The sequence below is a fragment of the Poecilia formosa genome, unplaced genomic scaffold (assembly GCF_000485575.1).
Source record: "Poecilia formosa unplaced genomic scaffold, Poecilia_formosa-5.1.2 Scaffold89, whole genome shotgun sequence".
NCBI classification, from domain to species: domain Eukaryota; kingdom Metazoa; phylum Chordata; class Actinopteri; order Cyprinodontiformes; family Poeciliidae; genus Poecilia; species Poecilia formosa.
Genome location: NW_006800028.1, coordinates 230,530 through 252,169, shown reverse-complemented (window position 1 = coordinate 252,169; position 21,640 = coordinate 230,530). Strand labels below are relative to the sequence as shown.

General features: G+C 39.5%; 2 protein-coding genes across 4 annotated transcripts in view; one reads left to right on the top strand and one right to left on the bottom strand.

Moving 5' to 3' along the window:
* The first annotated feature begins 1,366 nt into the window (after positions 1-1,366).
* LOC103141747 (lipoma HMGIC fusion partner-like 2 protein) lies at positions 1,367-14,382 on the top strand. Its single transcript, XM_007557490.2, has 3 exons — positions 1,367-1,502; positions 10,784-11,430; positions 12,957-14,382. Exons 2-3 carry the CDS (start codon positions 11,037-11,039, stop codon positions 13,211-13,213), a joined length of 651 nt encoding a protein of 216 aa, XP_007557552.1. The 5' UTR covers positions 1,367-1,502; positions 10,784-11,036; the 3' UTR covers positions 13,214-14,382.
* A 537-nt stretch (positions 14,383-14,919) lies between these two features.
* Positions 14,920-21,640, bottom strand: part of LOC103141746 (secretory carrier-associated membrane protein 1-like) — an 11,462-nt gene continuing 4,741 nt past the window's right edge. Inside the window, exons 4-10 of one of the 3 annotated variants that reach the window (XM_007557488.2) lie at positions 19,648-19,662; positions 19,233-19,344; positions 18,715-18,843; positions 18,455-18,614; positions 18,260-18,361; positions 18,057-18,174; positions 14,920-17,337 (exon numbers count right to left, since the gene is read on the bottom strand). In XM_007557488.2, coding sequence (XP_007557550.1) covers positions 17,176-17,337; positions 18,057-18,174; positions 18,260-18,361; positions 18,455-18,614; positions 18,715-18,843; positions 19,233-19,344; positions 19,648-19,662 — 798 coding nt within the window. In that variant the 3' untranslated portion in view covers positions 14,920-17,175. The remainder of the gene's footprint in view (positions 17,338-18,056; positions 18,175-18,259; positions 18,362-18,454; positions 18,615-18,714; positions 18,844-19,232; positions 19,345-19,647; positions 19,663-21,640) is intronic. The other 2 variants (XM_016674077.1, XM_007557489.2) reach the window with 2 other exon arrangements.

Below are 21,640 nucleotides of genomic sequence, written 5' to 3'. Positions count from 1 at the left end.
GAGGGAGAAGAAAGTGCTTACATGTGTTTTATGGCTTAAAAGTACATCAAAAACAACTGAGTTTGCAGCTCAACAACAAATGGCTCTAAAGTTTTTATGGAAAAAAATAAAACAGCATGTGCGCAGTGAAATTTATCACCCTGGTCAGAATGGCAAATTGAAAGCAGAAGAAGTCTAAGAACAGAGCACACCTTTGCCAAAGCTCATAAAGCTGGATTGATGGTAATCTACCACAGGGGATGACATTCCAGCCATGCGCCTGTTCTTTGTTGCCTTGGGGACGTTTTGTACCTGCTATGACAAAAAATAAAAAAACAAAATCATTTGAAGTAATTATCTTTAATCTACGTATGGTGTAGTTAAAGAAAATGTAGTTATGTGACTTCATCCAGTCATCGTCTGTGCCAACTTTGTACATGCAAACTTCATGCAGAAGGACGACAGGCCAGGACACAAACCCAGGACCTTGTTGTTGCTAAGCAACAGTGACACCAGTTAGTGACCATAATAAATATTTTCCACCAGCAAGAGATGATCATAATCTCTCACTTTTGGCTTCATCTTCATCTGATTTCATGAGTGTCGACAAAAGGATCAGAGCCACAATCAAGAATAATATCATAACATTAAATATTCAAGTAATAATACTCAAAACAAATTTAATTTAAGATTAATAGATGCTGTTTGAAAACTGTAATTCTTTAAAAATACTTAACTACTTTATTACTAGAAGAAATTTATTTATATGCAAGAGGTATTGCACTCTCACCAGATCTTTTTAACACCAGATCTTTTGTGAGCCATAAGGCCATAAGATGTTGAAAAAATACATTTAAATCGCCGCATTACCAACAACAACAACAACTCAGTTTTGATGAGAATCCCTTAAGTGTATGAATATAACGTTAATAAAATATGTTACACTGTTATAAGGATTTCAAGCTGAAATTATTTAAGAATTTTGTCTGAATTTTTTTTAGAAACCATTGTAAAACAATTGTTCTGCTAAATTCTAACACTATTTTTTTTGTTTGTTTTTTTGCTCTTTCAAAGGACTATCAGTATTTTGAAGTGGAATTCCTTTACAGAAATTCAAATCTCTTGCTGCTATTACATGTTTGATCTCCTCCATCCAAATTGTGACTTAAAGACGGCTGAATGCAAGCAAAGTTTACTTAATTTACCCCTATTTTACGCTCAGTTCTGATGTTTTAGTTCTTTTTTCAAACCCCTATACGTATCTGCAGCTGCACAGAAACATTTCTTCTTCTTTTTCTCTGTCGGACGAGGTGGGGGATGGGCGAAGGTAACAGGAGGAAGGAGGGGAGTAACAAAACGACGTCAGAAAGCTGTGGGATGTCTTTTTGAAAATGAGAAGGAAAGAGAACAGTCCTGAAGAAAGGAGAGGCACTGAATGAATGTTTGAGAAAGCTGGGCCGCCTCCAGGAAACGGACCCGCACCGTTAGAACTCCTTTTTGCCTGCAATGAGTCCTGGATTCATGTAAGTAGAAAACAATGTAACGAGGAAATATTTCAACTCTCACAGAGGAATCCTGTGGATTTTTATGAATGAAACTGGAGTTGAAGAGCTCATCTCTCAGACTTTATCTTCATTCAAATCATGCTTTCATTTCCAGGAACAAGGTTCACTGAAGTCTTTATGCTTCATTTCATCCTTCCTCAATGAGAACGACGTTGCTATTTAGCAGGAGAAATAAAAAAAAAAAGTGGTTAAAAGTGAGGTAACTGTGTGTACAGATGACTGCTGTCACTTAGTTTAGATTCAACATGTGGAAGCAGTCAGACGTCTCATCACCGTGCCGCTAGGTTCACAGGAAAACAACTGGACTGTTTTTACATCTTAATCTGTCCTCAACACAGCAGCCCCTCTCTCTGCAACCACAACCTCATGTCCTTGAAGTGCAGGGAGGAGGTCCAGCTACGCTGCAGCCACCCAACATGCTGTGTGCGTACTGTGCTAGCTGAGGAGGGAAGTGGTACTACTTCACAAGCTTAAACAGAGCCAGAAACCTCTGCAGTGTTTATACAAGGGCAAACTTCAGCAAAAATGATGACAGATTTTCATCCTTCCTCTAATGAAAGAGATGATCAAATAGTTAAGCTACGTTTAAAAGTGCATTAACAGCTATACATCATCAGTGGATTCCAGGACTTGTCTTAGGTTGCAGTCATGTTGTTGATTACTTTAGTGACTGCCCTGACACGTCGAGCTTTTCCCAAAATTAGTTTTGACAGGAGCAGAACCGGGACTGACTAGTCCACACAGTGAAAAAATGTGCAAAGCTTTTTAACAATGTTGTAAGACTATGAATATATTAAAGTATGCCCACTGATCAATCCTAATTTTTACCTTGAGAATGATTGCGAGGTTTTGGTAAACCGCTTGTTCTGCATTGAAGAGCAAGACTCCAACAAAAGAGCTTCAGGAACTTGTAAGTGCGTCACTTTGGCTGCACCTCAGAACAAGTTCAACAAAATAAAAAAAAACTACTTCAACTATTGTTCTGCAGCTGGGTTTAGAAACAGCTTCAAACAGACATTAACACATTAGAAGAGGTCTAGAAACATGTAAGTAGGATATTTTTCCTATGTCAAAAAATAAAATATGCTTAAAAATGAGGCTTGTATTTTTAAAGTATGTGGTTCTTTTTGCTCAGGAGAGTCTTTCAAGCTCCTCTGATTCCTTGGTAGTAATTTTTCCTTTGCAGTCAAAACACCTTTAAAGATAAGATAGGTAGGGGAAAATGTTCCTGAAGTGTGTCATAGCAGCAGGTCTTCGTTTTATGAGAAGTGTGTGGCTGGAAAGTGAGAGCAGGCGAGGTGGGATGGAGCAGTGGAAGTTTGCTCAAAATATGTTCTTGAACCTACATCCCAAATTTAAGTTAAAGCTCTGGATTATAGTCACTGTAATTAAAAAAAAATATATATATATATACAATCTTGAAACAACTCATCAAAAAAAGGGGGTCAAAGTTTTCCCAACTCGGATCCATGTCAAGTGGAAGCTGCAAAGTTATTATGACTTCAATATGACAGAGTTAGCTGATGATGTGTGTGTCTAATCTGAAAAATACGCTGCTCTGCAGAATCTGATACAGATAATCTGTTTAGGATGTCGCACAACAACTTATCTCTTGTTTGAAGCAATGAAGACTTTAGGAATCTAGGGAAAAAATACCACAGCTCACATGATGTCATTGTTTTGAAAAGAAGGAAACGTTCAAAACACGTTTGGTTATTTGAGAGTTTCTGAGTTAAAAGGAAGTTTCTGTTGGCGATGTTATTTTTGGCTGAATCTTTTTAAAGTGTCAGCATAATCTCAACCGTTGACCTCTGTGACAGAATGATTCTGGATTAGTGTCATCATCTAAAAACCAATTAACTGGCTGAGGATGCATGTTAAACGTGAATCTTTGTTGTTGGCCGGTTAATATGTGAGCAGCACAACTCCTCCACATGACTTCCTGGGGACATTACTGAAAATAAAATCTGACAAAAAGGCCAATAAGAGACATTGGGAGGTAAGTTTGCAAAAAAAAAAAAAATGCATTGATCAAAAATTCAGAATTAATTTTTTCCTTTTCTCGATGAGCGGTGTGTTGGGATTTGTCTGCCTAGCCGACTTGTTTAAACGGTGCCTATTGGCAGCTTCGGCTCCAGATTTATGGCAGATGAAACATCTGCATCAAGTTGATTCTTGGATAAGAGAGTTTATTTCATAAAAAATAAACAGAAAGTATTAACTTTTCTTTTTCTTTTTTTAGAAAAAAGTTTCAAAACTTACAAAGGTGTTTTGGAAATAGTGGGACTGACACAAAGTTTGGGTGGGAGCTGAAGGGTTGGGATGTGAAATGATGGCGTGGATCCTGGGTAAACAGTTGCAGAAGGCCAGGATCTCAGCAGACGAACAGCGATTTACTGGCACATGCACACAAATAAACACATAAATGAGGCTGGCCGACAGTGTTCTCTGGGGAAGTCGTGCGTTTGGATGTAATCTTGTGTCGGATGGGTTAGCACACATGGCACCTTTCACAGTTTATGTTTGTGAATTCGTCTCATTATAGTTGCTTACGTGTTTTGGTGTTCTTTGCGGCGTCAGATTGGGTAAACAAACACGGCTCTTCATTCGTAGGAGAGTCAGAGCTGCTGAGATTACTTTACTTTAGCAGTCTGGGAATAATGTTTATTGGCTATTCACAGCCTGAGCTGTTTCACAGAGTTTAAATCAGGGTACGCAAAATAAATCTAACTAATGTCAGGAGCACTGGAAAAGTATTTAATAAGCTCATCACTTGCAGGCCGACGTTCTGAGAAGCAGCATGTGCTAGAAGCCCATTCATGGGAAAATCTTCTGCTGTTGCAATTCTTTCATTTCATGTTTATGAAAAGCAACAAAAGAGGCGACTCACATGGTTATGGTTTGCCAGAGAGTCTTCTTGAATTTCATTGCATATGGCACGACCAACGAGCAATAACTCGTTGTTTTGTTTATTCTCCAGCTTTACTGTAACTCGTTTGCGCTTTCCCTTACATTTGTTCTTAGGTTCAAAGTCAGCAAAACCAAAAGTAGGTGCTCCCTGAGGGTAGATGATTAAGTGTGGTGTTTATTAGCCCTGGGTGTAATTTCTATCTGTATTTTGTTTCATACAACATACATACAAATGAAGAACCCACTGCAGTGAACCCCGTTGAAAACCTCCTGGTTATATTCCACCAAATATTGATTTCTGAACTCTTCCTGAGTTAAAACATTAGTATTGTTCCTAAATGAATATGAACTTGTTTTCTTTGCATTATTTGAGGTCTGAAAGCTCTGCATCTTTTTCATTATTTTGATTATTCCTCTGCAAATAAATACTAAATTTTTGCTTGGAATTTCGGAGGTATGTTATCATTATTTCATAGAATAAAAGAACAATGTTCATTTTACTCAAACATATAATCTATAAAGAGTAAGATGAGAGAAACTGATCACTTTAAGTGGTCTCTTAATTTTTCCCAGAGCTGTACGAGATGTGATGAATGTACAAGTCAACTCTGCAGGACTTGAGTCTCTCTGTTCTTCTGGGTTTTACGTTCCTGCTCTGTCAGAACAGAGTCCTGATGAGGTCATGGGAAGGAAGCCTGTCTTCAGATGTTAACTAGAAGTTTAGGTGTTCCCAAAGTGTGGCCGCTGATTGAGTTTTGTTTCTTTAGTTTCCCTCACTTCATGTGGAGCTCAGCTGTTTGCATCCCTTCATAAGGGAGGAACTCGCTCTGTCCTGTCTGATCCTGTCCTACTGGTGTTATGTCATGTGGTGTTTTTATGGTTCTTGGAAAGATGATGAAGATAGGCCCTCATTAGTGGCCTGTGATTTGCTGACTGTCCCCCGACATGTCGTTCGAGTTGCAGAAGGAGGAACAGATTTTTTATGTTAGTTTTGGTCTGAGGGGTTTTTCTTTAGGCTGGTCCAGATGCTTGACCAGACCGTAGCTGCAGCAGCTCAGGGAACGGATTGCTTTGGTTTGAGGTTTCTGGTTCAGGACCTGCAGCTTGAAGAGGGAAATACAGGACACAGTCTCCGTAGACTATATAATGGAAATGGATCTGGATGAAAAAGGTACAATTCCTTTAACAGGAAGTCATATCTCTTAATATTTTCATTATTTTGTGAAGTAGCAACCACAAACATCAGAATGTTTAATTAGGATGAATAAAGGGTCAGCAACCTTTACAACTAAAAGAACCAGTTTGCCCTAGAATCTACTTAGTAAGATGTAGACATGCAAAACCTCCTAGACCAGTCTTTTGAGATAGATAACTTATCAAAATTTAAATTTGCATTTGTTTAAAAACCCCATTAAAACCAAGTATGGTTTTCTTACTTCAATAACCTTAAATCCTAATAAACAGACTGAAGTTTGTTGTTGTAAAGTGAAGGAGCGCGGACGAGTCCAAGCGGATGCAGGGCGCCGCGTCCTAACAGACGCTGTGAACTGGAAACATTTTTTGTCCATGAATAGAGTTGTTTTTCTCCGGCTCCTCATGAATGTCTCCTTCGTTGAACAGTCTGACTCTGCAGTGCTTTATCCCCCTCAGCCACCAGCCTTTAAGTTGTCCTTTGCTTTCAGCGCCATAATAAGTGGCCTCCTATCATTACCTCAGCACCTTGGCATGCTATCAGCCCTGTTTCTGATATCTCACACCAATTACTCCTGATTAACTCTTCACCTGCTTCCTCAAGCTAACAGCCGGCTGATAGACACAAACAGGCCTTCGGCTTTTCTGTTTTGTCTCAGGCTTTTGCTGAAACTGATGTTTTGGTTTAGCTGAAGGAATTTTTACAGCAACGCAGACTTTCTGGCCACACGGTTGGCTGTCGGTATATCGGGTTGTGTGTGTGTGTGTGTGTGTGTGTGTGTGTGTTGTTAATTTCCGCTTGCTAAAAGACTTTTGAGAAAACCGTGTGAGTTTGTTTTCAGTCTTGTGCTGCTTGGATATTATTCTGCGTGGCAGACTTGGTGTCTGACGGCAGCAGGACCATATCAGATGGAAAACTAGCTTCTATCTGGAAGTGCATCTCCTGTAACATCAGCCAAACTCAGCATCATGGAGGATCATTTCAATGCATGCAAGACGCCAGAACCTGTCACTGTTTGAGGTGGTACATATCTACAACACAAGCAGCACATCCAGTAAGAAAGATCAAGCAGTTTGAGGATACAGACACAGAACGCAACCACAACTGCGTGTTTGAAATGGATCATAACTTCAAGAGTCTGTTTTACTGTGAAGTGTAAAATCCCTCTTCAGTAAACACAAAGAGAAACTAACCTTCATCAGTGAACTGCATGTTCTCCAGAAGTTTTCTCAACAGCCGGCAAACAAGCGGAAATTTTTCATCCGTCTCAGGATGTCGTGACCTTTTCTGCGCACTTAAACAAACTCCTGCACATTACTCATACGACTCTGTAACAACTTGTACACAACGCTAAGTAAGCTTTAACATGGATCAGTTCCTCAAGTGGTTTTATGGCTTTTATGACAATATTTGCATCTCGTTAAGTAAACACGGTTCCAGCATCAGGATAATGGACATGTTCAAAATAAATGAATCACGTCCAAATTTACTGCGGCTCAAGCCCGGCACATACTGCCGTTTCAAAAATCGCAAGGGACTCGAAAGTGTCACACTGCAGCATGTTCAATATGATACAGTCTTGAAATCTGTTCATACTGCGAGACAGAAGATGCCAGAAGTCTCGACCGCTGGAGCTGAATCAGAGTCAATAGATGGACATCTAAAATGGAGAAATGGCTTGAGCAGGTGTCTGTTCCTGCATGACTATCGCCAAAGAAACTCTGGAAATTTTGGTTGATGCCCATGACACATAATAACCACAAACTATTGATTCAAGTTCACAATAAGAGACCTTCTTACAGTTCTTTAATGACAGAAATGTGTCTTCAAAGATTGTCTGTAATTGTAATGAATTAAGCGAAGGAAAAAAAACAAACAATAAATTTACTGGTACTGTAAGTTTTATGCCCTTCTTCCAAATAGTAACATACACTTACTAACCACACAAAGGTGCAAAGAACACCTTGTTCCAATAAAACACCTTTGGGATGTGTTGGAATGAAAATAATTCACTTAGTTATCATGGGTGTTGAGGTTATGCAGGACAGGATGGTGCCCTTATTTCCTTCAGTAAAAAAGTGTTTTTATAAACTCCAGCAGAATAACAAAGTGTGACAACAAGTTTAGGTTTCAGATGAATCTGCCTGGCTTTGTTCTCAATCCTCGTTCCAAAAACACAAAATAAACTTTTGCACATATTTCTTTGTAACACCCCTTTCAGGTGGATTAAAGGTTTCGTTAACCTTTGAATGTTTTCTTTAAATGAGAGCCACAATGGGATACGAATGAGACAATTTCCTGTAATATCTACACCAAAGGAGCCTGCTAATTGCCTTCCAAAAATGTATTTTATGGCTCCATCTGTGTAGTTGGAAGTGGAGGAGCCGCTAATTTGTGGGCACTGTAGACTTAACAGAGAGCACTGAGCTCTGTTTGAATAAACTATAATCAGCAGCAAACTAAAAACTCAAGCTGCACAAGGTAAACTCATAATCCCATTGAAATTCAGGTTCACAAAGAAAAAAAAAAGCGATTTACCGATTTCTCATTGCTAGCCTGGACTGTGTTTTTGCTGTTGTGTGAAACCAGTATTGTAAAGGGGAAACGGACAAGAATTAGAACAGCCACAGAGCGTGGAAAGGCCTAAAATAAACAGTAGCAGTAAGGAGCACTCCCGAAATTGTTCCGAACCACATAAACACAGCTCGGATGCCCGATTATACTGTCACTCCAGCTTTTTATTGTGGACTATAACTGTATGCCTTGTTGAATCCTCCTGTAGACTGTAGAGAGCTGACTGGAGGAATGACGGTTTAGATCAGAATCGGTTTAAGAGCCGATTCGTCCTCAGAGGGGGAGACACTGATGCTTCCTGGTTGCTTCCTGTTTATTCCTGCTGTTTCCGTCATGACAAACGATGTACGTTGACGAAGCTGCTTCTCACGTATCCTGTAGCTGTAGCTGGTCTTCGCTTAAACGTACTCCCGCTGTTTATCGCCAAGCTGGCTGGGTAATTATATGTAGACACTAGACGGTGTATTTTAGCTGGGGTTTCATATAATCTCTAATTAGGAGTGGGAAAACAAGTTGAATGTGAAGCGCCGTGAAGTCCGTGATATTCAGCTTAAGACAAAGCGTAGAAACTGTGGACAAAGCCGAATCCTGATGATGTGAATCACAACCACACCTGAAGCTCCATACCTGGATCTCTGATGCTGACTGACTTCGCCATTGTGACCTCATTTGTGCTTGTTTTGTTGTTTGTTTTGTATTTTTGCTTTCTAGTCAGTCCTGTGTTTAGATGAATCATCAAGTCTCCTTTTCAACATACAAGCGATAACACTATCATTTTGTGACCCGTGAAATTTCTGAGGCGGATTCTCTACAAGTGACTCAGAGCTTATCAAGAAATATAAAGCAGCGCTGTTCATTCCTAGCGCGGTTGAGAGATTTACCATCTTAAACTGGAATTTTGCTTGTGGTGTTGTTATCTGAAACCTCTGGCAAGGCAGAAAGAGAGATCTCTAAATTCTGGTGAAAGTTTTTCTGCTGAAACTTTTACCAAAAGAAGGATGAGACATTAAGTAAGGGATAAGAATGACATTAATAAGATTATTCCTCTCTATTTGGAGAGTTTTGGACTCTTTGAAAGAGTCATGTTGTCATGTCTCAGATCTTATATTTTCCTCAAACGTCAAGGTGGATTCTACGATGTCGAGCTAATTAGTCCCCGTTGCAGAAAGCCATACTATGATGTTCCTTTCCTTGAATGCGACATTAGGTTTATGTCCTCTGTTCTGATAATTCAGTTTTAGACTCATCTGTTCAAAGAATTTTGTTCCAGAAGTCCAGATTACTTCCTTGTTGCCGGAAAACGTTCATCTGACCTTTATATTATTCTCAGAGAGAATAATATAAAGAGAAAGAATAAAGAGAAACATGCTTTGCTGTAACAGTCTAGTGTGAACATTGGCCTATGTAGAAGAAAGCCTAGGTTTTTAAATGCACTGTGGGGCTGTGGAAGGAGGCTATCCTAGGAGAAACTGCAGCTAACAGGACAGTGTGAAGAAAAAACAAAATACTGAACCAATAACGTGCCCAACTGTCTAAGGCATCTTGGGTTGTGGTGCAAATCAACATTATAAAGGCACATCGTTTGTGGATTTAGTGTGGCTACAACTGAAGCCCTCAATGCTGCACAAACACCAATCTTTCACAAAGTAAGCCTAAGTTTTAATTCACCAACCATCCTTATCCTTTTAGCAAGCATAAGACCTTGCTAAAACTTTTCCAGTTTTTTTTGTGATATGCATTATGCCCATAATATAATATGCAAATAAGATAAGTTTAGCAATGCGGACCAACTGCAGCTTTAGGAATTGATATTTACTGAGATGTCTCCTGACTCCCGACCAGCGAAATTAGGCAAAGACAACCAGGCAGTTTGTAAACCAGACATTAAACATTTTTATGTTTATGTCATCATGACGAATCTGTGAAATCAGAGAAACTATTCGACTCCCGCAGGACGATGACTGTGGCGAGGCCACAGCAGCTAAATCATAACGGCAGCAGAACAAGTACTTTCTGTGATCCAGTGACTCATCTGTAAATAAACACAAGCTGTTGTCACACAGGAAGACTCAGGTGAACAAAACTCATCATTTATAGCATTTATTAGATGTAACTTAAACACTCGGCTCTACTTACGTTGCATCTGCCATTGCAGGATGGATCGGGCCTGTTTTTCTGTTGCAGTCAGATGGCGTGTTGCTGCAGAGCTCTGCGCTGATTGGTGCTGACAGCTGCTCACACAAGGCTCCTGTTGTTTCTCAGTTCAAATCCAGCTCACTGAGGTCTAAGAATAAATTATGATAGTGTAAACTCTGCCATCTCCCGACGTTATGTGTGTGTGTGTGTGTGTGTGTGATTCATTATGACTGTGAACCATCTGGGAGTGATGCTCATGTTACGCTCACAGCTGGCTGACAGAATCTGAAGTAGGATGAGTCTGAGCTGGTAGCAGGGAGACGAACTGGACGTCCTGGGGACCAATGATTAAACACTCGATGATTCATAGTGAACGGGAAAATAACTGAGTGACCTTTTGATGTTTCTCTGCTTCTTTTTTCTCCAGAGCCACGACTAAAGGAAGCTGCGTCAGAGCTTTGTTGCTTTTGGGGATGACCAGCGTGTTGGCTCGCTTCAGAGAGGAGGAACACACTGAAAAGGAGAAGTGACCGGGGGGACCAACATCTGCTCCGAGAGGATAAGATCTGCAGTCCATCTGGATTTAAACCAGGAACTTCTCTTAACTTTCTGTGGAGACGGAGAGGATTTCTTTGGAAACCTAAAGACCTCATTTCAGCTTTGGACTCAGAGCTGAAGCCATGTGTCATGTCATTGTAACGTGCCGCTCCATGCTGTGGACCCTGCTCAGCATCGTGGTGGCCTTTGCGGAGCTGGTCGCCTTCATGAGCCCTGATTGGCTGGTGAAACCCCTTCTGACTGATAATGATGTGACACAGACAAAAGCGAATGACAGGGAGTCCCTCGGCCTCTACAGCCGCTGCAAACGTATCGGGGGAGAGATCAGCTGCGGGAATTACGCAGGGACATTCGGGGAAGTGGGCAGTAAATTCTGGCAGGCCGCCATGTTGTTTCTGGCAGCCGGGATGCTGGTGCTCGGGTGTGTGGCCTGCATCTCCGTCTTCACGCTGTGCTTTCAGAGCATCAAGAAGAAGAGCATATTCAACATCTGTGGGCTGCTCCAGGCCATTGGAGGTAAAGAAGATGTGTTGGTTCTTTTAAATTTAGCCGTTTGTCTAAATATTCCACACAAACTGTGCCCTGGATGAATTTAGCATATTGTAAGATGTAAATAGAAAATGTTGGTTAGAAAAAAAAAATACTTCAGTATAATGAGAAGTTTTAAAACAAAAATGAAAATCATGATCTACAATCTAATCAAAAATTGTCCTGCTACTGCTACATAATATATTGATGATCACAACTGCAGTATTCTATGAAGATATAGATTTTTTATTATATAAATACTTGACCCAAGCATACAACAACAAAACCCTATTTTTCATTTTTGACCAATAATGTTTCTTTTTTCTGTTGTTGTGTGTTTTATTTTCTGTTCTGGTATTATTCACACAAGGAAATCCTCCATTTTAACTATTCATGAGCAACTGGAACAGTGGTTTCCAAAAAATGTAACTTCCAACTTTATGTCTGGTAAACCAATCAGATATAGCGTAAACTCAAATGGCTTCAACTGAATAACAGATTATTTGCAGATTAATAGTATATGAAAAAATATATTTTTGTTATTAACTTTGATTTCTGTTGATTTCTGACTCCCAGTGGAGTCCTCTGCAAAGCAAAGACACAGTTTCTTATGAATAATAAAAATGTTTTTTGAGTCATGGAAACAACACAACCACAATCTCTGCCAGGTTTCATTTTGTAATGTTTACTTGTGATATTATTCAGTTCACGGATTTCAGACTTTGCCCAGAATTGATCAATTGATCACTTTAAGGTGCTGAATAGTTTTAGTATAAAATTCCAAAATGTAATTTTTTTTAACAAAGCATGACTATAATATAATATAATATATAATAATATAACACAATAATAAAAAACACTATAATCATAAAAAAGTCAGATTGACTTAAATAGAAAATAAAAACATTTATCTCTATATCACTTTTGTGTGAAGTAATGTTTTGTTCAATAATGTGTCATTATAGCAAGACTCACACTCAACTGACCAGAATCAGAAACATATCAAACATTTAATCTTTTCAGTGATTCGTATGTTCTGGATTCATCTGTGCAAAGTTTCAAGATTGTAAAGAGAAACTGAAGAAGCAGAGATGCTAAATGTCATAAATGCGGCTTTTCAGCAGAGACCATGTAGCCTCTCTGTTGCACTCTGTGCATCGAGCTGGCAGGAAGTTTCGCTGCTGTAACTCTGCAAGCTGTAATATTTGATTTCACAACCCAGTTGCACTGCACTTCTCAGAGGGGGGAAGTCTAATATTAGAATCTCTTCACACCTCTTTGTAAGCAAAAATGAATTTCTACATGCGTCTGTGCTGTAAAAGATTTGCACAGCAATGAAAGGTGGGATTAAACTTAGTTTTTGTTATCACAAATCAAACATTTGCCGGCCATGGAATAGATGCTATCGCAACTAGAGTTGAGGCAACATGTTCCAATCTGCACTTTTTTAATCATGACAGTCATCTAAGGAATGAACGAAGCCAGTCATCTCACTGTCTGCTTTGTCCCCACAGGTCTGCTGCTAATAGTGGGGCTGATGCTGTATCCCACAGGCTGGGGGTCAGAGAAGGTGTCGACGTTCTGCGGCTCGGAGGCCTCGGCCTTCAGGCCGGCGGGTTGCTCCCTCGGCTGGGCGTTCTACACAGCGATAGGAGGAACGCTGGGGACTTTCCTGTGCTCTGTCCTGTCCGCGCAGGCCGAGATCGCCACTTCCAGCGATAAGGTTCAGGAGGAGATCGAGGAGGGGAAAAGCCTTATCTGCCTGTTGTGAGCCTCAAGGAAGCTCCAGGAAGAGCAGGAAATCGGCTTTGGTCAAATTTTTAGGATGTGCACACTTGTACAAATGAATGAAAGGAAGACAAGGACTTCCCTGAGGGGTTTTCCTTTCTGGATGGTCCAGATAAAAAGAGCGTTAAAAGGAAAGCAGCCTGTGAAAAGTGGGGAAATTTATATTTTTCTATATTCTTAGGTTACATTTTTAAATGTTTTCTAGTGCAGGAGGTAACGGATCTCTTTTTTTTTTGTACAAAAATACTTTTAAATTTTTTTTATAGAAAATCTTACCTACAAGAGACCACTAGAATGGAAAAGGAGAAAATTAAAGAACGGTTGTGTTACTCTAAAGGCAAGTGTAATGGATGTTCATATAAAATAACAAACCACAAGCAGATTATGATTATTATTAGCTATTAAAAAAATCACTTTATTTTTCTTAAACAGGGATGTTTAACTGAGATCCCAAGTCTCTTCTGGCAGGAAGTCATGGTTTAGATTATTAGGAAAACGATACTTAACAACAGCTGGCAAATGATCTGTGTGTTTAATTTGTGAGGATTTGACATGTTGACTTGTTTTACATGTTAATTTGTATGTATGAATTCTCAGCAGAATGGCAACTGATAGTTTCTGCAGAATAAGCTTCACTCACCAAATGTTTGCTACTGTTGATTCAGCTTTTGACACATATATGCATCATTTTGGTCACCTTTCAGTCTCCTTTGCTTGGAGTGGATGCCTCTTTCACGTCTTGGTATTTTCAGAGTACTCCTGTATCAAATAGCACCTTTTACTGCATTTTGCACTTAATCTTTAGCTCATTACATAAAGCTGCAGACTTCATTTAAGTGTTTTTAGATTTGTTCCACACTCCAGATTTTACTGTAATTCTAGTAATTAATCTTTTGCTGTGCTTTTATAAATCCAATGTGTGTCTGATGTGCAATAAAAGTATGTTACTGACTGATTGGGCTGAATGAAATTAAAAGTGAAATTAACTTGCTTCAAAGAGGATCTCTAGTGTTTCTCATGGTTTCTATTTTGTTACATTAACAAAAGAAAAGCAGAAAGTGTGACGTAACAGAGTGGTGTATGAAAAGATATCATTTGTTCCTACATTTTGTTTATTTTGTAAAATAAAAATTGAAAGCTTGTAAGCTCCGATTTGTCTCCTACTCATATTTTTCTGAGAAGACACGGACACCTAGTGACAGAAAATGGTTACTACAAGACCACAGACAGTTTTTATATCAGGATCTCAGTCCGTCTTCTGTTCTCTTATTAAAGCGTTAATACAAATATCAGTGTGCATTCACTGAATACATTTCAAGTCAGGTTTGCTTTTATAGTTTGACATGTAATCAGTATTCAGATTTAGAATCAACCAAGTATTTTAGTTTCGCTTAATTTTCAAGCAAAACTAAATCAAACTTTTCACATCTGTAAGCAGCTTGAGGAATAAACCACAGGACAAAAACGAGGAGGGACAGAAAACACCAATTGATTTGGAAAAAAGATTAACTAATGAGTGAAGATAAAATCCAAGGTGTGTGTGTCTGTGTGCATTATTAAACTCATATTACACTAAAATGACATCAAAACGTGACTTCTTTCAAATTTTATTTCATGTTAATACCATAAATATACAAAACTGAAACTATTTCACATGCGACAAAAGCCAGACAGGAGTGCATTAACGGGTTTTTTTTTTTCCTTTTTTACACGTGATCGATAATGAGGATTAAACTTTACAAAATATACAGGTGTCCCTTTTCCCCTCTGATTCTGTCGAATAACACTACCACAGGCCAGAAAACACTGTTTTGTGTCAGCAGACTTCAAAAACACACAGTTCTGTACAGCAGAACCAGCTCGCCAAATACATCAAAAAAATCTACCCACTGTGGCAAGGCTTCGTAGAACGACTTCAAAAGTATAAATACATGGTCATCATGTGGGTGTATGCAGCAGAGTAGTGTAATAACTTAAGGTAAAACTGAAGGGTGCACATCACAAAGCAGGATTTGGAAAAACATTTCTATGCACATTTGGTAGTTTCTCACAGCTTTTCAGGACATAAAATAACACTTGAGGGATTTTAATTCTTCCATACAAAGTCATTTACACTCCCTCTCATAATCACACACGTGTTTTCAGAGCTTTCTGCAGCCTAGTCGTCGCGTTAACCATGTCATTACAAAAAACCAAAACACACGCAGACAAAATTGCAAACAACTTAAATAAAATAAATACAAACATGATTTTCACTAACGTTGATGTAAAAACAAGAAATGTGTAACGTATTAAAATAAAAAAACAAACAACTCCAAATAAAAGCAATACCACCAAGATTTAAGCTTATTATTTCAGGAAGTATCCTTTACTTTCTAACATTTACTTTTGGGAGTATTTAATGTTTAGCACAGCAGTTTTATCATTCATGTATCATGCACATCGTCAGACAATCATGTTCACTACGTGAAGTGCTTCGGCACAACAAAAAAAGAAAAAAACCCAAACACATCCATATTTCACTTCAGTGACAGTAGTCTGTACAACTTTAGTGTGAATAAATTAACGTGTGTTGGTGATAGCACTGAGTGTGCGTCCAGTTCAGTCCCCGGTTCCTTCGGTATTTATTTTGGGTACACATTTCCTGGAGCCAGTAATTCCCTACAGCCAGAGGAAAACCAGTTGAAATGACAGCCGCTGTTAGCCCATGTAGTGTACATGTACACAGTTTCAAGGTTTTTTTTTTCCTTTTTAACATATGTGCAGGTTAGTCTCAAGAAATAATAATTAAAAAAAGTCTCCTGAGAGAAAAGGCATTTCAGTTCTCTCCACGTGTGTATTTTGTTTCTTTTCGAACAGGAAACAGGACAGCGAGAGCCCAACATCAAGCGGCTCTGAGGTTAATAGCAGCGTTAGTTTTTCCAACAAGTGAGAACAGCTACAAAAACAACTGAGAGGGAGTCACATAGTGTGCTAATGAGTTAATGCCATTCATAAATGAAAGGGAACATCGGTTTTTGTTACGTTTTCTCCCCACTTTGAATACACCAGGCTGTTAAAGTCGGGACTTGAGTCACTCGCCACCCCCTCCTCCAAACCAGCAACATGTGAAGCCTGAAAAAAGGCAACGAAGTTAAAGTGTGTGCCAAGCACGCTTGTTGCTATCATGCTGGATAATCTTAAGCTGCTGAATCAGCCCAAGAAAAAGAGCACACAGAACAGGACAGAGATGAGACGTATACCTGGGGGATTGTTCAATTATTATAAGAATATGAACCCATTTTTCCATAATGAGAACGTTATCATCTTGCTACATTTAGCACAGATACGAGACGGAGTAAACTGTACCTTTAAGTCCTAAATGTTACAAAAAAAAAGGATGAAAGAAAAGCGATTAATGTATCACTGCATCGCACCGACGTCCTGTTATTAAAAAACAACAACAACCAAAAAACAAAAACTAAACTATGTGCAAACAGACTCTTAACTTCTACACTGAATTCATCAGGCAGGAAGCTGTTCGGAGGTCATCGCCATCGCTAACTATGCAAGAGATGTGACTTCTGCCTGGTCTGGGATCAGCTCACAGGGGACAGCAGGATGAGGGGAGCACAGAAGTGGGTAAGTGTGCAAGATGACGTCACCCCCCACACACACGCACACAGAGCCCACCTTGAGACAGTCACCTGACTGTAAAGCAGATGGGGTGAATTTTGTAGTGTCTTCACTGATGTCAGGCTTTAGGTGAAGATAAACAACTCTAGTAAATCGTCTGTTATTTAACTTCACACTTTAGGAGATAAATGTGCAGGGGAAACATTCATAAATATACTCTGTTGAATCTGAGAGGCAGCAGGACCAGAGTTGAGCATCTCCATCTTGTTGTTGTGTGTGTTTAGTCAGATGTGTGAGAACGTGTGTGTGTGGCCTTGAACGCGTTTTCGCTTATGGATGAGGCTTGAAGGCGCCGCGGGCGGCGTTGGTCGCAGCGTTGGCGGCAGCGTTGGCGGCTGCGGTCTGGACCGTCTTGTTTGACATGACGCCAGTCGCAAACTCCTGCTGAGCCTTCTCAAAACTGGCACCAGTGGTTCGGTACAACGCATGCACCTGGAAAAGGCAGAAAGGACAATTCGATTCAGCTCGATTATCAGATGTTTGTCGTGCCGCCTGTTATAAAATGAATCTGAGAGCAACAAAGGTGATGATAAACGTGTGTTGTGTCTACGATTTTTCATTTTGAGAGTATTTAGATTATGTGTGTGTTTTTTTTAAAAGCCTTACATTAATAAAAACTTTGATCTAAATAATAATAAAGGGTCTTTTTCATCTACTGACTGTGCAGGTGGGTCAATTTGCAGTATTCTTGAATTGTGGTCACGGGCTGCGCAAAATCATTCTGACGGCTGCAGGCCACACTTTGGACAACAACAGTTTAAAATTCCTCGTTTCTTCTCCACAGATTTCAAATCACTTTCAATTTAAGCTTTTAAAATCTCAGTTGCATGTGTAGGGTCACTCGTCTTACCTGGTGGAAGTAAGGATGTACATTTAAGAAGTATTTTTAAGTGATGGAAGCCATATACAATCCCCATTATGGATAAATTAGGAACTTTTTATAAGTTTATGCTTTCTGCTCCTTTTTATTAATGAATTATTTTAGTTGTTCCATGAAGTATTGAGATTTATGACAGAATGAATTAAATATATAACGTAAAATGACATGAAAATGGTTTATATTTTTCATCACTATCCTGATATTTTACATGTTACAAACAATAACTTTTACACAAGTTTCCCTTTTAACAACGTGTCAAACAATCTGTTACCTTTTTAAACATTATGAGCGAGCCCACGGACAGCGCGGTGAACAGAGCCGCAATCAGTAACATGATGATACCGACTGGGATGCTGGTGTTCAGACCAGTTAACGCTGCAATCCAGCCACTGGCAAAACAAGAAAAGCGGAGACAGCTTTAAGGAACCAAACGATCACAGAGTGATGGATCCAGCGGCAGCACGAGATACTCACCATGTTCCCCAGCTGGTGATGCCAATAGACTGTAGAACATGGACTCCAAACTGACAAATGTAGACAAAGAAGAAGACGAAGAAGCGGAATGAGCTGTCGCTCCTGAAACGAGAAGATAAGAGTTGGGAGAAAACGGTCATTGATTTGCCATCTACTGCTCCAAAGTCGGGCGGCATAATCTGTCCTCTTGCTGACCTGAAGGCCCCATAGAGCGGTCTGTACCAGCAGACGAAGGAGCACGGGGTGAAGAGCAGAAACCAGAGCATGGACAGGCCAAAATCCACCCCGCGAGTGGCATCCACGATGAACCACGCCAGACAGCCAAACATGTTCACAAAGAGCGTGCCTGCATGAACTGGTACATCACATCGAACAGCTCCGGGTCAAACTTAGTGACAGAGCAGGACAGTAGACTTACAGCGATCAGAAAGGAGTTAAGAGACGTGTCGACTTACACATCCAAAGGTTGTACATGATCTTGACGGTCTTCTGGAACTCAATGGGAATGTCTACAGCAATATCATGATAGAAACACGGACCGACGGGAAACTTCTCTGGTAGCGGAGGCCAGTTGTTCTTGCGGCCTGCATGAGCAAAACAAACAGTGTCTCGATAATTAATCATATTTCATATGAAATATTGTTTATTTTCATGTGGCATATGGATGCTAATTCACAGTGAAAGAGTCAGACCAAATCACTTGTTAAAAATGTAAAAGAAAAAATTAATGCAAGAGATGTGACTAATATTTACAAGGCAGACTTGTCATGGGGCTTTTATGTAAAACAGAATGATCGCAGTCCTACAACACAAACAATTTTTGCTGTAGCTGGTTTTTATTCAGTATACAGCAACATACTTTCAAAACAATACGGATAGCAGAAACACATTAACAGCAGCTTTTGTCTCTCTCCATTGCAAACGTTCCGGTTTAAACAAAAGGAAGCGGACGAGTGACAGAAATCTGAATGACCTCCTGTTACTCCGTGGGACTGCAACTCTCTCTCCCGGCGATCAAGCTCTGCAGCTTTCTTCTCCAGCTCCTCCTGCCTTCTCAGCAGCTCCGCCTGAGCACGCGCTTGGTCCTGAGAGAGACACAGAGAAGCCTGTGTGATTCACAACATCTGAAAGCCGTTACAGAGTTACAACAAAGCAACTATTTGCATTTCTCATTCGGGTAAATGTTATGTTAGTTTGGGATGGAAAAAGGGTAGTGTTAGGAAGCTAATTAGTCACTATTAGCCACACATTTCTGTTAGTTTTAAACTAGCTTTGAAAAGATTCCTCTTAACTTAAAGTTATAAGTGCAAAAAAAAAGGGGGGATTAGATGAATCTACACCAGATCAGCTCTATGAAAAAATGAACACATCAGAATTAAAGACGGTACCTCATTACGTTGTGGCTGGGTCATCAGAAAACACAAGAACAATGAAGAACAAAAGGAAAAGTTAACCAAAGGAGCAGACAGAGTCTCTGTTGTGAGATAAGTTCTTTAAGCGTTTTTACAGTTGCACATGTTGGATAAATTATGACACAGTTATTAATGTAATAGATTATTGGAGGGGTGTCAAACTCAATTTCACAGAGGGCCACTTCAGCATATTGGCCCCCCTCAACGGGCCTCATTGACGGTACAAATCAGGAGGGCATCCCTGCTAAAACACCCCAGACAAAAGGTTGACTTCCCTCATTCAGTTCTGTAGAGGCTTATAATGAGTCAATGGTCCAGGTGTGTTAGAGAAGGAATGCATCTAAAGTTGCAGATGGTAGCTCTGGAAAACTAGACTTGGGCACCCCTAGTATAAATGTATAAAAATACAATGTTAAAAATAAATTAAACACCACCTCATATTGTTAAATAACTGATTTTATGTATTTACGTTTTAAATATTACATTTGAGTTTCCATGGATGTAAAATTACTGCTCAGTTTAAAAATTACAATATTTAAATCAGTGTTTAAAGGTAAGCAAACAAATAATAGAAACAAGTCACATGGGCAGACATTATAGACTTTACGCAAAGATTTAGTCTCAGAGGCAACTGAAATCAATTTTTAAAATCCTTTCTGAATATCATCTCATGGTCTCTGAACTAAATGCGTCTTTCTGACCGGGAGCTGACAGCGTGTTGAAGAGTTATGGACCGGACGCTTTGGAGCGTCTGGTTAGGAAGCGCATTGCAAACCTTTGGTTGAAATGTAGTTTGTAGTCAATTCGTGCTCAAAACCTATTTTAAGTCAATCATTGGCCTATAAAATGCTGGGGGGCCACATGTAGCCCGCGGGCCTTGAGCAGTACGCCATAGAACTGCCAATTGGTAATTGAAGTAAAGTAGCTTTGATTCCAAACCATCACAAAAGAGGAAGGCTCTTGTTGTCTCACTGCACCCCAAGAGATGCATAACCTGTTTTCGGTCTGGTTTTGAACCAGAGACCTTTTGCGTGTAAAGCAAACATGATAACCACTACACTACAGGAACTGAACTTCTCTGCTTTGTTTCAGTTTGAGGTTCCAAAGTTGATGATGTGAGATGCAAGGCATGAAAATTTCAACTGAGGTTTGCACTCAGATGCCTGGATTCAGAGTACAGACCATGACACCACAGAACCCTTGTTGACCTTTAGTAAACACCTGTGATGAATAGAACATACAAAAGCCATTTCTGACTGGTTTTGAACCAGAAACCTTTTGCGTGTAAAGCCAACGTGATAACCACTACACTACAGAAACTCATGCTCTTCACAGTGTTCCTGGTAGATGATCCACATTTTCTTAGAGACTAATGTCAACAATGGGCATGGAACAATGTCAAATACTTACAGATCCTCTCAGAGAGCACAGTAACTTGGTGAACAAACTGCCAGACTTATACTTGTGCCTAATTTCACATTACAGTCCATAAACTAAGCCTGGGATCAAACAATTGCATTGAAAATGTCATTAGCAGAGACAAATGGTTTTGCAGAGACTTGGCTAAATGGCTAAAAAATAAAATCAATACTTACAAATAAAATAAAATTAACACATTAAAATAGAAAATATATCTGAAATACAATCAACACTTGAAAATTAAAAATGGTTCAAAAATAATATCAACACTTCAAAATACAAAATCTCTGGAAAATAAAATATTATGTATGTTGTTTTGAAAAACATTAGAATATAAGCACTTTATCAAATCTTCATTGTGGTAAGATCATGTAAGTTCTTAAATCCATGGAAACTGAACAGTTTGTAAGGTAGGTGAGTTAGCTCAGCAGGTTAGAGCACCGTGCTGGTAATGCTGAGGTCGTCGGTTCAAACCCCGTATGGTCAATTCATGTCTAAGGTCTTTCAGACAATCAACATAAATAAGGGTTCAAAAATAAAATCAACACTT

Coding starts and splice junctions, on each gene's coding strand:
- LOC103141747 (XM_007557490.2), top strand. CDS start 11,037: ATGTGTCATGTCATTGTAACGTGCCGCTCCATGCTGTGGACCCTGCTC. Junction 11,431..12,956: donor GCTGCTCCAGGCCATTGGAG/GTAAAGAAGATG, acceptor TTGTCCCCACAG/GTCTGCTGCTAATAGTGGGG.